This window comes from Ochotona princeps, chromosome 28, assembly GCF_030435755.1.
Source record: "Ochotona princeps isolate mOchPri1 chromosome 28, mOchPri1.hap1, whole genome shotgun sequence".
NCBI lineage: Eukaryota > Metazoa > Chordata > Mammalia > Lagomorpha > Ochotonidae > Ochotona > Ochotona princeps.
In genome coordinates, this window is record NC_080859.1 from 11906601 (window position 1) to 11930016 (window position 23416).

General features: G+C 43.2%; 1 protein-coding gene across 1 annotated transcript in view; it reads right to left on the bottom strand.

Annotated features, from left to right (window-relative positions):
• Positions 1-770: 770 nt before the first annotated feature.
• PCSK1 (proprotein convertase subtilisin/kexin type 1) overlaps positions 771-23416 on the bottom strand; it is a 34979-nt gene continuing 12333 nt past the window's right edge. Inside the window, exons 6-14 of the mRNA XM_004586190.4 lie at positions 20961-21049; positions 18059-18231; positions 16868-17080; positions 14454-14554; positions 7691-7924; positions 6443-6600; positions 5422-5555; positions 3209-3370; positions 771-1530 (exon numbers count right to left, since the gene is read on the bottom strand). Of these exons, the coding sequence (XP_004586247.1) occupies positions 1165-1530; positions 3209-3370; positions 5422-5555; positions 6443-6600; positions 7691-7924; positions 14454-14554; positions 16868-17080; positions 18059-18231; positions 20961-21049 (1630 nt within the window). The 3' untranslated portion in view covers positions 771-1164. The remainder of the gene's footprint in view (positions 1531-3208; positions 3371-5421; positions 5556-6442; positions 6601-7690; positions 7925-14453; positions 14555-16867; positions 17081-18058; positions 18232-20960; positions 21050-23416) is intronic.

Here is a 23416-nt window from a genome sequence, read left to right on the forward strand (position 1 = left end):
CACTGATTCTCCCTTTTATAAGTGCTTTATTGTTGACTCTGAAAATTTACAACTAGGACTTTTCTGAGTACCAAATGTAAGCCTGCTTGGGGGGAGGGAGGGAGAAGTATAGAAAATCCTTTCCATAGTGAGTTTGCAACTGAGAAAAGAGTTAGGTACAGAGGGCCCAACATGATAGCCTAGTGGTTATAGTCCTCGCCCTGCATGCGCTGGGATCTCATATAGGCACCAGTTTGTTTCCACTCCCTGTTTGTGTCCTGGAAAAGCAGCTGAGGATGACCTAAAGCCTTGGGACGCTGCATCCATGTGGGAGACTCAGAAGAAGCTCCTGGCTTTGGATCAGTTTAGCTCCAGCCATTGTGGCTATGTATCTCCTTCTCTCTGTATTTCTGCCTTTCCAATAAAAATTTTTAAAAGTCTTTTTTAGAAGAGTTATCTACAGAAAACCTGTAGCAGAATGAGAAATAGAAGAATCCCAGGACACACAGCAGAGGCTTCCACGTGACACACCCACCCAAGAACATTGTAGAAAGACTGTGTCCAGATAATGCAGGTTTTAAGATCTGTTTCTGCATCTAACCAGCCCAGCTTTCTCCCAGATGATCAGATTGTTACTCCCACAGTATGTCGTGCTTGGGAACTGAAAGGCCTGAGGGATGAGTCTAATTGTGAAGTCTTGCATTAGAAACTTTCCACAATCTTACTTGCTTTCAAAATAGAAAGAGTCACATAGCAAAGACAGAGAATGAGCTATACGGCAGTTTCTCCTTTCACACATTCTTTTTTCACTTAGCAGGTAACTTTTGCAAAGTAATTATTTGCAATTAATGGAAAGGCCCAGGCTTGTCTCTCCTTTTGGGCAATGAAATGGGCTCCAGGAGGCATTCCTGTGTGGAGCGGGGCCAGGCTGTCAGCTGTGGTGCATCAAGAAGAAAGCACATCACTTGTATAGGCAGGGAAGATGTATTGTGAAAGAGCTAAGATCAGTCTGAAAGTAGGATTGCTACTTGGGCTGATTCCCTTCAAATCTAGTTTTGGGGAGAGAAAGAGAAAAGATTAAATAAGCATAGGAATCAGTGACAAAACAACCACTTTGGACACAAGCAAAAACTATGGGGAAGGACGGTGCCTGAATATTTCCAACTGGGGGCCACCCAACTGCAGTCAGTTGTCCTCTCTCAGGATGTCCACGAGAGCTTGGAGCAGCCGGTCATCCCTGTGCTTGTAAGGTTTTGTGTTGTAGAAAACATCCACATAGTCATTATACAGACTGTCCTCGGGGTCTTTCAGTCGCGAGGGTTTGTTGAGCTTTTCCAGGGCTTCGTAGAAATTTTCATAAGGGATGCTGAGCTTTGTCCCCGGAGCTTGCTTCGGAGGCAGGTTTTTGCTAAAAGCGCTTTGCAGGAGTCGCAGCATGGCCTCGGAAGGGGTTCCTTCCGCCAGTTCATCCCTTCGATTACCAACACTGATGCTGCTGGGACTGTTGACCACCGGGGTCTTCTCATCGGGGTTCTCCTGGGTGGGCTGCTCCTAAAACATAGAATGCCACCAACAAGGGGAAGAAGACTCAGGATTTACATCCAGAAAGCTGGTGGCAGCCCTGTTGTATCGGCTTTCTACCTGTCCCCTAGGGAGGCAAGTATAGAGATGGCGGAAAAGGCCTGGAGGAGTCTGGTTTCCACATACTGAGATCCCACTGGCAACCTTTTTAGTCTCCCTGTACTCTGTGAACTAGGAGGGAGAGTATCTCCCAGACAGGGGGTTGAGAAGATGTTCTGCATGTGCTATTTCCCTTCATGCACTAATCTTCCATTTGCAATCCATCAGAGGAAGATGATGATGCTAAATGTTGAACCATGCTTTGGGAAGACACCAACCAGTTTGCTGTGCTGTGGGCACAGACTCCTGAAGTTGCTCTGCTCCCATGGGAGCCACTCTGTCAGCCACTGTGTTGGAGGAGGGGCGTGAGGAGAGACTGAGGAGGGTGGACTGGGGAGGAAGAAGCTAGAGCAATCACGGGGCTGTGGAAGACCTTGTCAGCTGTGGAAGTATAATTGTGCCTTGGTATCTGTAGGATTGATTCCAAAAGCCCAGCGTGCTCCATTCCCTTACATAAAATGGCATGACATTTACATTTAACTGACATACATCCTCCCAGATACCTCAGGTCATCTCTAGGCTATTTAGAAGCCCTAATACAATGTAAATGGTCCATAAAGAGTTGTTCTGTGTGATTTAGGGGATAATGACAAGAAAACATTTATGGATGTTCAAGATAGATGCAATGATTTGTTAATATTTCTGGAGTCATGTTTGTTGACTGCAGATGTGGCATGTACAAACTTAGTGTGGCTGAAGGATCCTGTTCATACCTTTTAAGGAATCCCAGAAAAAGAAACACAAGTTATATTTGCTTCTGAAAATGGGAAGGAGAGGCCCCCAGACTCTAGTCCTGGAGGGAAGCTGCCTTGCAGAATGAAAGTGTGGGGGCCATCACCCACTGGCTTATGTTCTGGAATAAATGTATCTCAGTGTCTTCCAAAAGAGCCCATGACTGCAAGCCTACAGCTACTGAGGGCAGGCCATTGGGAAAACTGTAGATAGCTGCCTGTCACGTTTGGGACCCTGTGCTGGACACTGGGGAAAAAAAGAGGTCATGTTCTCTGCCTATCACCTGCTGAGAAAAAAGCCAGCAGCTCCAGAAGGGTAAAAGCAGGTGCAGAACCAACTTCCTGCCACTGTCCTCTGAAATTTGCTGAGAGTACTGGTGGTTCTGTAACTATCATGGTATTGCCAACACACATGCGTGTTACTAACACACACACACACACACACACACCTGTTCCTAAACTGGGATTAGTAACAAGCACTGGACATAATCTTGCCACCAAAAACTTGACTTTCTTTCTGCCAAAATGGATATATTCCTGTCAGTCCATCCTAGATTATAGGGATGACAGGCTTGAAGAGTCAAAGTGAAAAATACTAAATAGCTAAATGCAATGCAAATGGTAGGTATTTGTAATCATGTAAAAAAGACTGCTGCTTTTTTTTTGCCATTTGATAACTGTCCTAAATGAAGAAAATTCTTAGGGAATGTAATCATCTGGCATTCATCAATTTCAACTTATAAATCCTGAGTAAATCCTGAGTGTGGCTCCCACACTCCCACAGAAAGCATGCCAAAAAGAGAGCTAGCTATACAGACCTCCCGGGCATCTGCCATCTTCTCCACCCCTCTCCTGTCGTTCTGGACCGTGTTGTAGGATGTGTACACTCGGGGCTGTTTCATGTGCTCAGGTTGAGACGAGGTCCCGTGCAGGATCAACTTCCAGCTGACAATTCTGCCTTCATTCTGCATTCTCCCAGACTAGGGCAGAAGCATGTAGGTATCTTAGTGTGTGTTTCAAAAAGATAAAGCAAACTCATCCAAAATATCTAAAAAGGACTCCATAGGGAAAATCTAATTTTTAAAAGATGTGCATATTTGAAAGGCAGAATGGCAGAACGGGGGAAGGAGAGGGAGAGTAAGAGAGAGAGAGAGATCCCATTTTGCTGGTTCACTCCCCGAATTCCTACAACAGATAGAACTATGCCAGGCTAAGGCCAGGAGCCCAGAACTCCATCTAGATCTCTTACAAATAAGTACTTGGGCTATTATCTGCTGTCGTCCCAGATATATGAGCAGTGAGTTTTACTATATCAGGAGAGCAGTAGCCAAGACTTGGCTGGGTGCTCCATATGGGATATCTATCGTAAGCAGAGGCTTAACCTGTTGCATCACAGCGCCAGCCCTAAATATCTAATTTTAAGGGTCTGTGTATTGCAGATGCAAAAGCTTTATGTTAAAAAAAAAAAAGCTGGACTTTTCTGGCTATAAAAATGATAATTTAGGGCACAGCACAATGACTCAGTGGCTAAATCCTTGCCTTGCATGAGCCAGGATCCCTTGTGCGTGCCAGTTCATATTCCAGCTGCTCCACTTCCCATCCAGCTCCCTGTTTGTGTTCTGGGAAAGCAGTAGAGGATGGTCCAAGGCCTTGGGACCCTGCATGCTTGTGGGAGACCAGGAAGGAACTCCTAGCTCCTGGTTCCTGGCTTCAGATTGGCTCAGCTGTGGCCATTGCAGCCACTTAGGGAGTGAACCAGCAGGGGGTGGGAGGTGGGCACATTAAATATCTTCCCTACTATGAAACGATTTCATTTTTTAAAGATTTATTTTTATTTATTTGGAAGGCAGTCATGGAGGGTGGCATCTTGCATCTGCTGGTTCACTTCCCAGATGGTTGCAGTGGGCCAGACTGAAGCCAGGAGCCTGGAACTCCATCCAAGTACTCAGGGCACCTCTCTCTACTTTCCCAGGTGTATTAGCAGGGAGCTAGACTGAAAGCGGAGCAGCAAGGACTCAAAACAAGCCCTCCAGTATGGGATGGCAGCATTGCAGGTGGCAGTGTAACTCACTGAGCTACAACATGAGCCCCTTGAAGCTATTTCTAAACAGTTATTTCACAGTAGTTCTAAGTTATCCTGCACATGATACTGGCAGAGGGTTATAGCCTTACTGGCCTGGCAGTTGACTATCTTTGGAAATAAAGTCACTTATGGAGCAGGAATGTAGTAGGGGCAGACTGCATTCAGGCTGACTGGGCCTCTAGCCTGCCACATTGCTTGTTGGTGCACCTCTTTTTCCACACTGTTGTATGGCATAATCTTTCTTAAGGACTGCACTTTCTATACCAGAGTATTTGAAAAAGTTATTGGAAATGAAATTAAAAGAAAAGATTATCCTGGTGCACCAAAATAATCTTGAGGGGCTGGCACAAAGGAAAAGCAGGCTAATTCTCCACCTGTGGTGCCAGCATCCCATATGAACTCATATGGCTTCTAGTGCTGGCTTCTCCACTTCCAATTCAGCTCTTTGCTAATAGCCTGGGAAAGCAGTAGAGGACAGTCCAATGTCTTGGGCCCCTGCACTAATGGGGGAGGCCCAGAAGAGGCTCCTGGCTTTGGAATGACCCAACTCTTGCCCTTGTGTCATTTGGAGAACAAATCAGCAGGTGGAAAATCCCCCCCCACTCTCTCCTCTTCTGTAAATCTTTCAAGTAAAAATAAATAAATCTTACAAATGTTGAAATCTATGTACAGTTTTTCTTAAAGTATACATTTTCCATGAGCTTTTTACATAGAATTTAAAATTTTTGATACACCAAAGTAAACATCTTTTACTCCATTTTTCCACAAACATTTTGAAATTGCTTCAAATTTCATGTGAGCAGGGCTTGGCCCAGTCACTCCATGGCTCACTAAGTTGTCTTAGGGGTGGTTAAGTTCCTCCTGGTACTAATTACAATTCAGCCCTAGAACAGTTTCCAACTGCTTGAAACTAAGTTTATGCTTCTTCATCTTCTCACTTGTACATACCATGTCTGCGATTCGCAAAGTCCATGTCCCTGTAGGATTCTCTCCCCACGTGTGAACAGACATGAAATCCCAGTTCTTAAATCCATTAGGGGATGTGTCCCGCTCTCTCTCAGCCAGCAGTACAGTGCTGGTTCCTATTTTCATGCAATAAACACATGTCAGTGGATGTCCTAACACCTCTTCCAGCAGTATGCACTCTAGTGCCTGCGTCCTGCAAATAATCACTGCCAAAGGTTTGGCTTCTTCAGCTTTCCCTTTTAGTGTAAGACCATCATAAAGATATTCACAAGAGAATAATGATGTTTTTGTTCAGAATACATAGTACATTACCTGCCATATAGTAAGTTCTCATTAAATAGTGTATACAAATGAATAAAGAATTATTATGTTGGCTAAGGTTTATTTAAATAAAGGGCACTTAGAAAACTAATTTACAAATTGAATTAATGAGAGCTAGATACTTAAAATGCGTTTTAGTAGAAATATTTTGAAATGAATGAAAAAAATCTTGAAAATTTAATAGATGTCTGAATCATGTACCCATAAAATTAATTTACCTTTAATCTATCATTAATAATCATTAGTTAATCAGTGATATTTCAGGTACAGTTTTCTAATCTCTTGCCTTGTAAAATTAGCATGAAGAATAATTCTAAATAGTCAAGATCAAGCTCTCTTTAAACAAACAGTATTTCTAAGTAAAAGGAATAAATGAATTGTTGATCCACAGATGTTAGGAAAAAATCCTGCTGATATTCCAGGCCAATTCCAAGGCCTCAAGAGAGCCTAAGGCCACAATGACAGTCTACTAGAGACAACATGCTTTTCCTCATCTGTCCCCACTTTCCCACCTCCACTAGCTCATCTGAATCAATGCCAAGAAAAACAAGCATTGCTTGTGGACTGAAATTATCAGGGGCTTAGCTCTATGAATAAATATGACCAATCATTGAACTGAACGCATCTGATTGACACTTGAAGTCTAAAACTAACGGTTTAAAAGAACTTTAGGAAAAGTTACCAGCAGCAGAAGTTAGTGTGACATGGAGGTCTCCTCGACGGGAATATTCGATTGTTGCTTCAAACTGCACATGCTCCAGAGACCTGATAGCGTTTTCTTGTCCTTCACAAGCTCTTGTTGGAATTTCAATGATAACTTCTCCACTAGCTTTCAGGGCCCTGAGCACATGAAAAAAAATCAGCATTGGAAAAAGTATAGTTCTTTTTCCTTACATATCCTGTGTAAGTATTACACATCTTACCTAATGTTGCCACTGTTGAGAAGAAAACCCAATTCAAGATTAACTTAAAAACCCATCTTACTGCAACAGGAAGCAGTAAGCAATTCTAATATTTAAATACAGTGTTTTGTGCTAAAGAATGAAATGCAGGCAGGTTTGCCTTGGCTCCATCCTAATGACCCTCCAAGGAAAAACTCGAATCTGTGAAGCTTCCCTATGGCATGCTCACAGCCCCTTAACTCTCCCATTGTGTGTATTTTGTGTGTGCATCTTCAGGACCACTGTGGTAGCCTAGAAGGAAGCCAGACACTCACAGCTGACTCTGCTTTGAGGCCCGATGGGCACTGCCAGAAGTGGTTTCTGTAATAGATGCTTGACAAAGGTTGCTTTGTGGAAAGAAACTCTGGAAGCTCATGGCTCAGCTATGTAGCACAAAGTGAGGTTATTTCAGAGGTAGATTTTGGGTAATGCTCATGGGCAGGTCCTGAATTTCATCAGCTGTAAACCACATTTTTTAAACTTAGTTTTAAAATGGATATCTCTGAATTTAGAACACATCTCAAAATGATGGTCGATGGGAATAGAATAGAATAGAATAGAATAGAATAGAATAGAATAGAATAGAATAGAATAGTGATACTGAAAACTATGGTGTACTTTAGGTTTTCTTGTGCTAGGTGGACTGCACTCTGCAGGAGAAACATAATAATGAGGGACTTTTACAAAGTTCATAGAGAGTTCATATTATGGAAAAGACAATGCATGGATTTCAGATTTTTCTTTATACTAAAATAAACTTATCTTTATTTCCATTTCCAGTGATGAACTTTTTCAAGTCCCCTTGTAGCCTAACATGTTTGACAGATCTATGTCCTCTCTCTGAGCCTCCATGGAGACACATAGAAAACAATGGCAAATGCCACTGACTGCAAAAGGATAGGTGAGACCAAAATAACACAGGGTGACAAACATCATCATGAAGTTGCACCATGGACACACATTTGTTGAAGGTGCCTGGAGACACTTACCTAGGCTCAAAGTCATTGTCTTTTACAACACACTCCTTCTTCTCAGGCACGCCGCTCCAGGTCCTGGGGTCTGCTAAGTCAACCAAAGCCTTGGCATTCAGCAAGCCAAAACCAAACCGACTGTTCACCATCAAGCCTGCCCCATTCTTTTTCCATCCAGGGTTATTGGCCAGTGGGTCATACTCAGAGGTCCAGACAACCAGGTGCTGCATGTCTCGCCAGGTGAGATTTGGGCTGGAGGGGAAGAGACCCAAAACATCTTTCAGGAGCCCAGTAAAGTTTTCTTGCAAGGGCAAAAGCGGAACCACAACACCTGCAGTTGGGCATCACCAAGAGCCTTTAACAACTGTGCTGATTACTTGAGTGTCAATTACCATCAGTATGTCTGTTCATTTAGAGCTCCAAGTACAGTATCACCAAGACTTCTCTCCTTCACACACAAGTTAAGCTCTTGACTATGATTGCAATGAAATCTTCAGCACCCCCATAGTGTAAACTCTTGTCCCAGATTTCTAATTCCTTACATTTAACTGGAAGAAATTTTTTAAATGACAACACTTCCCTCGTGTCTTTCAGTCTTAGGTTGATAGTTAATAGTCATAGCACTTTCAGCATTGTGAACCACAGAGGGGGTCTTAACTTTCTTCATAAAACAATCAGATTTTGGAGTTCTAGGCTGCCTATCCTGAACTATGCTGTGCATTTCTTGGTTTTGTTTTTATTATTTTTATTATTTATTTATTTTGAAAGCAGAGTTACAGAGAGAGGGAGAGAGAAAAATCTTTTATCCACTAGTTTGCCCTCCAGGTGGCTTTAGTGGCAGCAGTTCAGTCAAGCTGAAGCCGGAAGCCTGGAACTTCATCCAAGTCTCCAATGTGGGTAGCAGAGCTCTCAACACTTAGGTAATCTGCTGCTGCTTTCCCAAGCCATTAGAAGGGAGCTGGATCTGAACTGGAACAGCTGGGACTTGAACCAAAACCCATACTTTATTTTCCTGTCATTCTCCAATACAATAAAATTCATAGGTATTGTAAGCAATCCAGTGATGCATTGAAGTATATAGGAGCATTGTGTAGGTTATATAAAATTTTATCACAGGAAGATCTGGAGCCAATCTGCTCACAGTTGATGTGTTAAGAGACTCTTAGCTCTGTGGCATTGCTCTCAAGTGAGATTACATTGAACACTGTAGGGATGTTCAAGGAGGTGGTCTGGTCTCTAAGAAGTTTACAATCATGTTAAAAATTCAAGTATTTTCTTCTGAATTGATGTGCAGTAGCTGTACTTATTTATGGGCACAGTACTGTCGTTTGATACAGGTATACAATGGGTAGTGATCAAATCAAGGTCTTTAGCATTGCCATCTCCCCATTTATTATCATGGCTCTGTGTTGGGAACATTCAACCTCTTCTGGTTATTTTGAAGTGTATAATTAATTTGTTGTGGACTATTATTAGAAAAATAAAAAAGCCTACTCCCTCTCCCCCCCCCCCCGATTATATGTTTTTGTGCCCAATGTTCACCTGCTCACTAAGACTTTTTTCTAACTATCTGTTGAATGTCAGTGTTCAAAGCTCAATGGCTTGGGTGAGATTGGAGGAAGAGTTTTCATGGAATAGAACAAACTGAGTATCTATTCTGGGGTGCAATGTTTGCAATGAACTCTGAAAGGGACACAGAATTCTTAGAAGAGTCAAATGGACAAAAATATGTGAGGCAAATAGGACTAAACAATCCAGATGGGACAGTGCAGGGTAAGACCAAATTACAGTGTGCTTTGCTGGAACAGGAAGGGACGGTGAGCAGTACTGGGCCGGAGTAATGAGGACCTGGACCTCCAGGAAAGGGAGCTTACTATCGCATTTGGGTGGTTGGAGTCATAGAGGATTTTCAAGCAAAGGTATAGTAAAATCAGAAGATTTGGTAGCAATATGATAAATATGGGTTGTTGGATTTACTACAAATGGTGAGGCCTTCCTCACTCCAATGATAAGGTCTTCCTTGGTCATCATATATAATATTCAGTTCTCCCCACATGCGCCTAAGCTCTTCTCCTGATATACTTTTTTCATCAAAGATCACTTGTTTATCATACTAAGCAACTCATTTACATGTTATGAGAACCCAGTTCCCTTGCTAGAAGGTAGCCATGTTAAGGGATGAGATGTTTATCCATCTTGTTCTGCTATGCATACCAAGCACCTAGAAGAATGCCAGGCACCAGGGGATATGCTGTGGAAATTGTGCATGGTAAATGATTGACTTTTCCTAAGTGTTATCCAGACCTAAGTATCATTTTAAAACTGGTTTCTGTTAGTTATTAATCATGTTTTTTGTTGACTTTGAGACCTGCATTGTTTCCATCAAGCCAACCAAGCCCTATAAGCCTCCTGTTTACTCCTTGAGGCTCCAATCTTGCACCACACTGTAGAATAGTCATCAGGGGGATATGATGCAATTTGCTGCCTCCCCCTCCAGAACCTTTAATACACTTGTTAGAAAGTCTCCGGTGACACGAAAGAGGCACTGTTCATTCCCACTCACTGGGAAGGCTGACTGCTAGCTACACTTGTGAATGATTTCCCAGACCTGACTACAATTACAAAGCAGTGCCCCCTGCACCAAACTGAGGGCCCAACCCATGGCTGGAGCCTCCAAAGGAAAAGCAGCCAAGGCCCAGCACCTGCCCAGACCATCATGCTCTTTACAGTCACATCCCTGGCCTCCGTGATTGAGCCAGGCATTCATTCCCAGGATTCCAGTCTGAGGTCTAGGCAAAGGCATCCTTAGCAGGAAGCAGGAGAGAAACCCTAAAAACAGTTTGCACCACTCTGAGTGAGTCAGTAATGGGTACTTTCCCCCTTCTAGCCTCCCCCAAGCATCCCTTAATCTATGCTTCAGAAGTACTGAGTCTGCCAGAGCCCTTTTGTTGAAGGCTTCCTGAATAATAAGATGGCCCCGAGTCAGGAATGGGCCACCCACCTGGTGCACCCTTCCAAAGGGGGGAAAGAAGGGAATGGGACTACTTCGTGTACTACTCAGACCCTGATAATAGAGGAGTAAGCGATCACAGAGCTGCTCCGACAACTGATGGCCCAGCTCCCCCTCTGTCTCAGCTCACCTGAGCTTTTTACAAACTCACCTAACCTAAGCGAGCAATGGCACCCTTGGAAAAGCCCTGGTTCAGCTCTTCTCATGGACCCCAGAAGCTTGCAAGTACAATCATCTGGTGTACTTGAAAATAACAACCCGTGAACCCTGGCCCAGCCCCACTGATCACAAAGTACCTAATGAAGGGTAGGGCATGACTTTAATGTTGATATTTGAAAACAAAATCCCCTCTAACCAGTTCTGTAGTACATCAAAATTAACAGCACTTTGTTGGCACAAAATAAACTCATGGTCAGTTAAGGTAATTATCAAATCATGTGGTCAGACCAGGACACAATTCCATACAGACTGTGGGATTAACTGTTGAAATTGAACACTGTTTCTAGTTACAAGAGATGTGGGAAAGCACACTGAATTGTATTTTGCGGTGAGGGATGGTGTGACCTTAAATCCCTATTTCTGGGTCTGAGTTGACTCATCTAATGTGAGAAGGGGGTGAATCCTGCAAGCTCCAGAATTCAGTACCTTATGTCTTCTGCATTTCATGAGAACTTTTCTGTAGCTCTTAGTCCCTTTTTGGCCATCCCCTACCTGGGATCACTAACTAAATGAACCGAAATGACTATTTTCTCAATGCAGAAACCAATTTTGTCCCCGAAAGCATTTCATTGAAATGCTTGCTTCCTTCTAATTGTTGGAAGGAGGTTTTGGGTAAAACTCTCTTACCAAGGTGGTCAACAAGCAACACACCAGCTTCCCACAGGCCCAACAGTAGGTGTGGGTGTGTAAGAGGAGGCAGAAGGCAGGGCGATGAGAATTGAATAATCACAGACAATGCATAGGCTTTCTCTATTTCCAAAGTAGAGTTTTCATTTTATATTGGGTTACTTTCATTGCCTAGATTATCTTTTATTTGGTCTTTGCAAAATATTCAAGGGACTCTTTTTTTCTTGGTCATGCAATTAGGAAAATTAAACCTGTTTCCCTATTCTAGAGTTGTGTGCTGGCATTGCGTGAATGCAGAGGAGCTGCTAACAATCTTCTATGACAGCCTTTCTCTGTTAATTGGTACTATACAGCACCCATGGTAATTAAATTTTTAAAAACTGTACCACATTGCTAATCAAAGTTATGTTTATAGAAAATATGAGTTATGCAATTAAATATTGAAATTAAGCACAGCTTCTGACTAAAAGATGACTTAGGGAAAGTAATCTAGAGTCAAAATTCTACAGCGAAAAGTCCCAGGGATTAGCTGAGAGTGCAAGTGGACGATTCTCTCTCTCTCTCTCTCTCTCTCTCTCTCTCTCTCTCTCTCTCTCTCTGTCTGAAGGGTTGGCATTCAGTGTTTCCTTTCCCTCTCAGGTCTGGGGAGAAGCGTGGCAAAGCTGCTGATGGCACCAGCTTTGGGGCAGATGACGGGCCCAAGCCTGACCTCATTATGAATCTTGGTTACATTTCTCAACCTCTCTAAGCCTTTATTTCTTTAATTATAATATGCAACGAATAATTTCCATGTCATGGAGATTGAAGTTGGGTGGTGTAGCAGAGGTCAGCACCGGGTCTGACTGTGTAAAAGCCTCATTAAATGTTGCATGCCATCATGCTTGATGGGTTCTGTCGACTTTTCCTTCACTCTCCATAGATGTCCCTGGAGCGATGGCACAGAGTTAAAGTGTTCTGTCAATTTTGAGTGTCTAGGGATAATGCTTGGAAAGCTTTATACATTATAGCACTCAGATTTTCTAAATAATAGTCTTGCTGTAGATAGTTGAACAGAGCTCAGAAAACTGTCCAAAGGAGAAGTCTCATTTCCATTATCTCTACTTTGGTAGGAAGGCCATAAATGCTAAGAGAAATTATGTCCATTTTACTAATGAATTGAATCAAAATGACAGCCATTAAATTTTTATGTATGCATTAGGGGGATCTTAGATTCTTCAAATCTCTTAAATCATGAACCTCCAAACCACTCCTCTGGAAAAATGTCATATACACACTCATCAACAGTTCCATATTTCATTGCCCAGGGCTTGATCTGGATCCCTTGGAGTGCCTCCAAGTACTGCATAGCATTGGAGTCCCTGTTTTAGAAATTGTCCACCGAGGGCCAATGAGGTCAATGAGGCTACACCATTCTCTACTCATACAGAAAAAGAATTGTTGAAATTGTAGAGATCAGAGATTATACTTTTGGCATTTTAGTTGTTGTATTGTTCTCTAGACAAGCATAGGATAGGTCTGGCCAGCTATAGTTATATGTGTCTGACCAGTGTAGGGTAGAGAAGAAGGATTCTTGACCTAAATAAGGATTAATTTGGCCTCCTTGTTAGGATGTTAACTTACAAATGTAATCACTTCTTTCCTTACACTGCCTCAGCAGTGGAGTTGACATTTAAAGATTTCCTGTCACCACATTTCAGAAAGGAGGAATGAGGACTCATAAAAAAATAATCTGTGACTGTTTACTGTTGATTAAACTCCCCCTCTTGTGTTACGTGGTGGAGATTGAATAACTATTAAGAGGAAAATGTTGTTAAATTTCTCTAGCATCACACATTAAATTAAGTTCCAGGGGGATGTAGAAATTAAATCTGAAGGTACTGTGAAAAGCTGGTAGAGAAAGGAATGAAAAGATGAGCTTATTTTGCTGTAAAATGTTTTGAATTAGGGTGGAGAGGTAGGTGTTTGACCTGGCAGTTAAGAAGATGCTGCTGCTTAAGCTAGCTGCATTCTACTTTGGGGTACTTGAGTTTGATTGCCAGCTCTGATCCTGACTCCAATTTTCTGCTGATGCAGACCCTGGGAGGCAGCAGACAGCAGTCAAATGATCAGATCCCTGCCAGCACATGGGGCTGCGCTTCTTACGGGTGGTCTCACCCCAGCCAGCCCAAGCCCTCAGGGGGTGTTAGGGAGAGCACAACAGCAGATGGGAGTTCTCTCTGTGTGTCTGTCTGTCTCTCTTAAAATAAATGAAAATTTTTAAAAAGAATTTTGAGATAGAGAGAGAGGAGCAGTTTTCAGTAAGTTCATGGAGTAGCACAAATTATGAAAAAAAGATGCGTAGATTTCATAATTGTCTTACACAAAATTAAACTTATTTTTCAACCACATTTATCCAAGAATTTTTTTGAAGAACCCTCCTCTGATAAACAAAGCATAATCAAATATATATAAACAAATGGTTATCTAATTTGGTGTGAAGGTTTTTCCTGAGCATCGAAGCAAAGGAAGAAGCCTTAAAGAAATAGACTGACTGACATAACTACATACATATTAACTCCATGACGTTAAACATTATGTATGAAGAAAATGAAAGGTGAGTGGAAAGAGGATTGAGAGAGATTTAAAGTTGAAGTGTCATTGACATGAGCCTGAAAATACTTTTAACGTTGTAAAGGGAGTTAAAACAGATCACAAAACTTGTGTATATTAAGTTCCATAATTCAGGTGTGTGTGTGTGTGTGTGTGTGTGTGTGTGACATCTGCATTGAGATACTAATAATGGCTGTCTCCAAATGGCAAAAGACAGTTTGTTTGTACTTTGTTTTGTAGCTTTCTAAAATTTCTACCATCACCACGTGTCCAGAAAGCAACATGTAGGATGAATAAAGAGGAAGGGGAGCTAATAAGAAGCTCTCTGGGCCTTACTTGGCTTCCAGGGCCAGTGCGAAGATGCCAGCAGCCAAAGGTGCAGAGGCCGAGGTGCCCGTGTGGGTCTCAGTGCAGTCATTGTGCAGGTCGGCGCTGGTCTGGTTGCGGCAGGCAGGAGAGAGAGGCAGGGACAGGTGAGAAGGCGAGAGGCATGCTGCTCACCGATGGCCACATCTGCTGTGACCAGGAAACGGCTGATTCCATTCCCCACTTCCTCCTCAAAACCACGAGCGGATGTTTGCCATCTGCTGATATTTTAGTTTGTTCTCCTCTGCATGCTACTTGTCTATAATTCTGGCAGCAAGATGCCTTTTCTGGGGATGAAGTACTCCCACTATGAATATTTTCTCCTCTGAGATCCCCAAATAAAATGCTGTCTATAAAAAAGGAACAGTCTCAAAATCACTGTGAATCACAGCAGCCCATTAATCACCGGGTCCATTGTGTTTGGTCTGGCATATCGAGAAATTCTGCCTCTCCCAAAATTCCCCTTGGCCTTCAGACTGGCATGTGATGCCTCTTGAGCACCAGGATGGGAAGCTGTCCTGATGTCAAGAACTTGAACTTGCTGTGCAAAGTGTGCACACACAGGCAGACTACATCTGACACCCAGGAATGTCCACGTCCATGTTTGGACCTTGCTTTATAAATGAAAAGTGTTTTGGATTTAGTGCTGCATTTAGTCTGCAGAATTGTTCCACATTCAATGTGTACTATGGGCAAGTGACTTGGTTCCCCCACCTGTAAAAGTAGATTCTGATTCCTGACATGTGTGTGGAGACTTCAATGTTATGATACAACATCATCGCACGTAAGAAGCTGCCCAGGATAACCGCAGGGCAATGAAGACTTGGCTGAAAGAAAGAAGGGGAGGAAATGGAAGATCTCCCCAGCAGTTGGCTTTGAGTACCTCAGCATTACTCTCTGACTGAGCAGAGAGTGGGGCCAAATGATTCCTAAAAAGACACTCTCCCAGGCTGCATGCAGCATTTCAGTTGCTAGCTCCAGATTTCAATGTGTGGGTGGGAGGTGTTTTAAAAAATAATAATTTGTTCTATTATCACCTCCTTTGGCTTCCCGCTCAGAATTTCTCAAGTTTTGATGGCTCCACTCTTCGGAGGGCTAAGAAGCGAGGCTTGCCTTTTACTGTTGACGCACATGAGCCCCCGGAAATGACATAGATGGGGCCAGGAGGTTTACAAAAGACTACGTTACTGCAACTGTCACAAATAGCGTCTGCTGGCTGTCTTTCCCAGAGCTGGTTTACTTTAGGAGGGACCCTTCCAAAGATAGAAATGTTTCTTGTGCTTTAGTGGAAGGCAGTGAGTGCCAGGCAGTGGCAGTCCATGCATGGGGTGCTTCTAGATGTGCTCACAGCTGTCTGGGTGCCCAGGGGAGACAGCAAGAGCCAGGGGCTCAGCACATGTCTGACTCACCCCTTTCAGAAGCTGTAAACTAGTGGTGCTGTCCATTCCTGGAGAACTGGAGGATGAGGACAACCAGTGAGGGAAGCAGAGCTGCTTCATGCCTCAACAAGCTTGCACAGACAGGAAGGGCTGAAGGAATAAAGATGCTGAGCTGCCACATGTGGCAAGTTGGCACCCATTCCCAGGCCATGATTATGGGTAGGGTCTTGTTGAAATTGATACCTCCACCCTCCAATTCTCTGGTTCTCCCTATGTGTAGTGCTTAAATTGGAGGCTTGCAATGTTTTCCATTAAAAGTGTCTGTTCTCCAAGCCCCTTTCCTCATCATGCCCTAGAAGGGAGATCCAATCCTTGCACTTGGCAGTCTGACTCATGAACAGAAGGCATGGGGAGAAGGCGTGGGATGCAGGGACCCTGAGCATATAGCAACTCCAGGAAGCTGCTCTTCCAGAAGTGAGGGGTTAACCTTGGGGGAATCAAGCGTGTTATTTTTCTGCAGGCGGCCTGTTCTTAGGAGACAGAACTGGGATAGACTATATTTTTATCATCTGGTAAAGGCAAGTCAGACTCCAGCCCCGCTATTAAGGGATCAACCAGCATGAGGGTGAGATAGCCCCTCCAACCCTGAAATTTCTTTCAAGACAATTTCCAGGGACCTGAGACAAGCAGAAAAGACATTTGTTGGCTCACCTGTTAGTAATGACAGGTTTACTGGCCTCTCAGAGCTAAGTTTAAAAGTGACAGAGAAGGCATGTCATTTTGACAGGCGTGTCTTCAACCTTGGAGAGAAAACTTCCCAGCCCTTGCCAGTCTTGCAATTGAATAAGCATTATCTCCCCATCTGAGACGCCAAGCCTAAATCCATCGCCCAAGGTCAAACAGGAGCATCCTTCCAGATGCAAGCCGCGAGTTCTGTGCTTTCCACCCCAACTCCCACCCCTGGGGAGGGGAAGCGGAAGTTAGAAAAAAAAAAAAGCAACCTACAATGCGCTGGTCAGTGTAGTCCCCGCTGCTGTAAGACGTGGCTAGTGTGGAGGAGCACTTCTCAGCGTACCAGGGCGACAGGCCTTGCTGGGAGGCGCTGCTGATGGAGATGGTGTAGATGCTGTCGGTGTAGCCATCGCAGTCACAGTTGTCCCCCTGGCGGCCCCCATTCCCCGAAGCCCAGACGAAGATGGAGCCCTTCCCTTGTCTCCCCTAAGGGAAGGGACAGAATATATAATAGCTGGGGTCATGTATTGGAGATCCAAGTGCAGTAACTCCCTCTCCCCCACACCTGGCAAAGATACATGTGTGATGTCCTCAGGCACAGTGACCAGGGTCTGTTTTCAACTCAGGGCCTCCAGGATTGGAGTTAGAAATCTCATGACACCATAACTGAGGTGCCTAGACTCCAACCCCATCATCCTCCATCATTTGGTCTGTCTGCCAGATGATGGACTGTCTTTTCTCTTGTTCACATTATTATGCAGATTCATAACCTAGCCTTCAGCACAGGCTCATTATTTTTTCACTCTTCTCTGGGCTTGTGTCACTATGCCTGAATCTTTGAATGTCTTCGCTTTCTTTTGGCGTGAATCTTCTGCCTGATAGAATGACGAAATCAGGCATTATTCAGATCTGCCTCGCAGCTGCATTAAAAAGGACTCTTCAATTGAATGGAACTCGTCAAGGCTATCAGCTCTCCTCTGTCTGTTTCTACTCAGGCTTCCTCCTGTGGAGTGCAAAGACCTTAGAATCCAAGCAGGAAGGTAGCACAGGCAACTGACAGAGCAATGCAGTGGGCCCAGTAAAAGGCACAGGCTCTGTGTTGCAGAAAGCATTGTCAGAGCCTTGGAAAGCAATCTGAGCCAGCCCATCATTTACCCAGTGTCCAAAACCAAAAGGAGCAGGGAAAATGAAGAAGGACTGAAAAATGTCCCGAGGTCATTTTCAAGCCCATATCCTCCGATCATCAACCTCCACTCAACCTCAGCCCAAACAGGAAAACAGGAGAAGCTCTCTTAACCTTTAGCTTCCATCTTTCTGAAGAATGATTTGGTCCTTCAAGTGCAAGGAAAATTGTAAAAGGACTTTGTCAGGAAATTCACAACCATCTCTCTCTCCATCACTCTTTCTCTGCATACCCAAATAGTCAGATTGTCACCTCATCTGGGTCAGTGTCAAGCATCTCACCTGTTTGACACCATACTCAAAAGCTTTCTGGGCTAGTCGGCCAGGTCCCTCCACAGTCTTCCCATCATCATTTGGGCCCCAGCTAGCACTGTAAATATCCACATGGCCGGGATTGAATCCAATGGAACTGGCCTCGATGGCATCAGTCACGATACCATCCAGCATCCTTATGCCTGAGCGGTAAAACACACACACATACACGTGAACATGCATGTATGGAAAAGCACAATGCTCCAAATACACATATTTTATAAAAACTTAAAAACATTACTGGATGTCCCCCAGTGCCTGACTATTAACAGCACGGAAGGAAGGCACAAGTTGCTACCCTCATAAACTTTTCTGTCTGCCCTTTGGAGATAATAGGGACAGTGCACTGCACAGGTAGCTGTGTCCCCAGCCGTGTCAAAGCTCTGTCCCCAGTACTACCCCTGTGACTGCATCTTTAGACAAGGGGAAGTGGTCATGATTGCTGTCATTTACAATCTCACCACCTTCCACCATCCTAATATCATGATTACCAGAAAGATCCCTCAGACATGCCTGCATCTCTAAGCATGCTCATAGCTTGACTGTGAATGGCTGTTGCCTAATTTTTGCTACACAAAGGACCTGGTATGAGGAACTGTGCAGCTCGGAAAGATCTGTCCACAAAAGGAAACTAACAAATAAGGAAAGAACACTTGTGTCTGAGCATTGATTAAAAAGTAACCCCAAGGCCATCCTTTTTATGTATTGGCTAAAGCACATTCTTAAGGCACATGCTTCCCTTTCTTCTAAATAATCCAAAGGATGAAATTGCCATGGCTTTCCCTCCCAAGGGAGCATCACATCTTATCAGGAGAAGGGAGACTTGACAGCTCTCCATGTTCTCTCACAGGCGGGGGCCCATTATCAGACACAGGGAGGCCAAAGCAATTTGGAGATACAAGCAGCTCCCTGGTACTTCCTAGCTTTAGGTTTGCAATGCAGCGGATTTGTCAAAAGACTATGTACTGTGGAGCAAAGGCAAAAGAACCTATCACTGATGTGCCCAGTTCAATCATGTTGGTAAAAATGGAAAGTTGTTTAAAACACATTTGGAAGAAGAGGCAGACAGCTCTGCTACTTTGTAGTTGTGGGATTGGGAGCAGGCCACTCAGCCTGACTCAGTTTCCTCAATTGGAAAATGGTATTCATAGCCATTCATGGGTATGCATGACTACCTGCACACAGTCATCATTCAACAGGGCCTTGTCTGTATGAAGCACCTGTCCACAAACTACCATTTTAGATGGACGTATGCATGCATATAACTTGTTCAAGACCACAGAGCTTACAATTGGAAAACAAAGGTTTGAATTCTGAAACTCTGGCAACCTAACTTCTCCTGTCAGCCACCATCATATGACTGTGTTGTAGGGTAAGTGATTGACGTAAATTAGATAACCAATAAGTGATATTTGGTGATTCAAAAATATATCACAGAGTAGAGTCATCTAAATAAAATCGGCAGGTCTAGAATCAGAAGTCGCGAGTTTCATTCTATAGTGCCACAAATTGTATTTTGTTGCCTTAGGAAAAAATAGTTGTGATTCTTTTTATATATATATATACATATATATATGTATATATATATATATAAGATTAAGAAATGAGACAACTCTCTCACAGTCTGTAAATGTTTACTTCATCACAGCTTGAAAAGAGAATTCTTTTTCTAGTTAATTGCATAATTTGTGCTTCTGCCTCCATTTTCTTAAAATTAGCACAATGCTTTTAAGTTGCCAGCAACAAAAGAATCAGGAATGGTACTTAACCTAAGAGTTTCTTGGTCCAATACAAATGTATTGTACATGTCAGGATGTGTATCTATTGGGTTTCAACAAAAGAATCCATGACAAAATGCCAGGTGCACTTATGTAGACATTCATAGAGCTTTACTATAATTGGCATGTTCTACAAGCCATCTTTCTTGTGGTTGTAGTTCTGGAAAACCAAACTGAGTTCACAGTGTATACAGCATTATGATGTAAAGAGAAGGAAAAATCTGCCCAATTAGCCCCTGTATTTCCCACTCTGGACCCTTCTCCATGGGAGCTGGGCTGTGTCTGGGACCTCTCCTGCCTTCCCCTCAGATGAATGGAGGCGTCAGCCTCAGCTAGGAGTCCTCCTTGACTTTGTTCTGCCTGTGCACAGGGCCACATTTCATGCCCAGTGGCTTGCTCTCAAGGCCACAGCATTCGCTTATTTTCTGCTAATCTCTCCTTCGCCTTGCCTCTTTGGCCTAGAGCTGCGAATACCTGCCTGTTTCCTAGCCCTGTGTTGGTTCCTGTAATTCTTAAAAATTGTTTCTTTAATAAAACAACTGTAGTCATCCAAATGACACTCGCCACATGTTTCCCTATGTGAACTTTGACCAAAACAAATAGATATCACATCCTCATTAGCAAAGATAACTTTTGACTACTTAGTGTAATAAGTATGTATTTAAAACTTTTATGAAGTTCTTTTCTATTAAATTAAGGACTGCTACAGAATTGAGAGGCAGAGAATGTCTGCCTAAATTTATCTCTTCCTTCCGTTCCCTTAAAAAATCCCCAGAACAAACCCATCTAAATCAGAACATAGAAAAGATGGGATTTTGTTCAAATGCTTACCAATATTTCCATTTTTTCCAGTGCAAAGAAGTAAAGGCTCTATTCAGCTGCCTATTTTCAAGGAAACCAAATCTATTGATTTGTTTGCAAATAACACCAATGCCCAACAGCAAATGTTGTATGGAACTCATTTCTACCACTGGTTTTTGAAAGTACTCTGTCTGCCCATTTCCAGGATGTGATGCAAGTGTCAAATGGCAGCATCACACAATAGGACCACCCCCTTCCTGCCACCCTCCAAACAACCCCTCCCTCTGCTCTACCTCCAACTCTGGAATTGTAGGCCACTCCCACTCCACACTTGTGATTGTTGGCTTGCATGGCAATCTCTCCTGCACATCTGGTCCCATGTCTAAGGATTAAAAAGTGAGAATCACACAACAGGAGAAGGACAGGCATTCATGCATGAAGTTATAGTACCTGGATAGAATGACTTCTGTTAGTCTTGCTGCTGGTTTTCTTCCCAAGGGATTAGAAGCAATTTCTGTTCAGATGATGGATGTAGGTTCTAGAGCCAAATTATGTTGAGTTCAAACTCTGGCTGCTGTTGCTAAGTCGTACAGTGGCCTTAGATAGGTTGTTGGACCTTCTGTGGTTGTTATGAAAGTCCCATGAGAGAGAACGTGTGTATAACACTGAACACAGAGGGTGATGCATAGTAATGAACCCAGGAAATGTTAGTTATCAATATTACTAAGAGAAGCCTGACACTCGGGAATGAGTTCTCCCAAAATGGGATTCTGTACTTTTCTGCCTAGTGGTTACCTTGGATAGAGTTAGTGTTATGTAACAGAACACAGGCCCTTCTGAAGTCTCCCTTTTCTCTTCTATCCATAGACACCACAGTGAAATGTCTGAAGATTTTCCAGTTGATGACTTTCACAACACAACCCCCAGACTAATTGAGAAATAAGGTGCTCCTACAACTCCTACCAAGAGCAGAATCCTGAACAACATGTATATACACAGGTAGGGAGGGTAATTGGTGATTTCAGAGGAGTCCCTCAAACACATCCACTTCTACACTCAGACATGAGTTCTGAGTTTCTGGGGCTGATACCTGCCCTTCCCCATCACTGTTCTGACTCACAGGTAAAATGGTAACAAAGTTGTTTATTTCATGTCTCTGTTCCACTGTGGAAACACCTGGAAGTGATGTGAAGGTTCTGGTGGCTTGGCAGAGCCATTGGCCAGATACAGTGACTTAAAGCAAGGGTGGGGGGCTAGCTCTGAACAACAATGTTAGTCAACTAGCTAGTTTCAGACACTACTACGCTAGCCCTCTTCTGACTGACCCTGAAATAGAATATAAAACTCCTAGCTTGACTGGGCTAGCCAAAGTCATTCGGGCAAGCTTAGCTTTACTTTTCCCAGTAGTACCAATGATGATTTCCTGGTTCTTCCCACTGGATGCTGTGTCTGCTTCTTCAAATTAACACTGGATGAGAATTCTAAGCCAGAGCTATATGAGTACCTTTAGTTGAAGGTCTTCCCTGATGTGGCAGACATCTCCTTCTTTCCGGTTTCCTAGCATTTTCCCCTGGAAGTAAGTGGTCTTCCCCAACCATCTCAGGATTCTATCAGTGCTCAAGACCCACCTCTCAGAGAGCTTTCAACTTTTGATGCATCTTCTAGGAATGTGAACTACAGTTTTTCCTAGGAATCTTGAGGTTCAATTTCCAAGGAGCCATGTGGATTCTGTTGCCAGGCAAAATTTCATTAAGAATGATGTCAAGAAAGGGTGAGCAACTTCGGAGGTGGAGCGAGAGATATTGGTGTCCTGGCGACATTTAAGGGGATCTACTGGATCTCACAACACCTGAAACTACAATATCCCTTGGATGAAAGATTTGTGTTGTTGTTGTTGTTTGTTTTGTTTTTCAACTGATTCCCATTTTGCTTACTCCTTGAGTTAGAATTATTTTTATCTTGCGACTGAAGATGTCCTGGGCCAAATGCCGGTTATCTGAGAAATATGTGCACATGTGAGCGCTGAATCACATCTTGGGCTCTGGTGATGAATGGCTTTTGTAAGTGGTCATCCTCACAGACCTGTCCTTCCTGAAGTCACCACTGTCTATGTTTCCATTTACGCAGGATGAGAGACAGACTAGCAAAAAAAACCGGTGACAGTCTGCAGCCTGAGCCCATAGAGCCAGCCTGCTGAGAGCACTCCCAGCATTGTCCTCTGCTCTAGAGCATGATGCAGTGTGATATTCCTTAGGGACTTGGAGCCAGTGCTTTCCAGTGAAAGCTGCAGGGAGACCACAGTGCAGATACTCCTGCTTCCCACTTCCCGCTTATCTCCTCCACACACTGGGGAATGGGGAGGACTCCATGGAAGGGTATCTATGTCATTCTTTGTAGACCTGCAGTCCTTTCTTTTTGGAACCCTTTATTATCCTAGGGCAATGGTAGTAACGGGCATTTAAACAAATTGATTTTCAAAAATTATTCCACAAGATAATTTAAAGACTACTATTATTCTAGAGAAAACATCCTTGTCACAAATGTTACTTAACTAGAAAAATAATCAGTAATTGGTGTTGAAATTTGGAATATAGATTCATGCTTGCTTAATCATCAGAGTTACCTGCACTTTCATGATTTTATTTTTTGATTCCTCTTTTGATTTGCAAAGGGACATTCAAACACAGCTTCTATTTGGCTCATTTATATGGTAATAAAGAAATGCTGTGGTAGAGATAGCTTGGAGAGA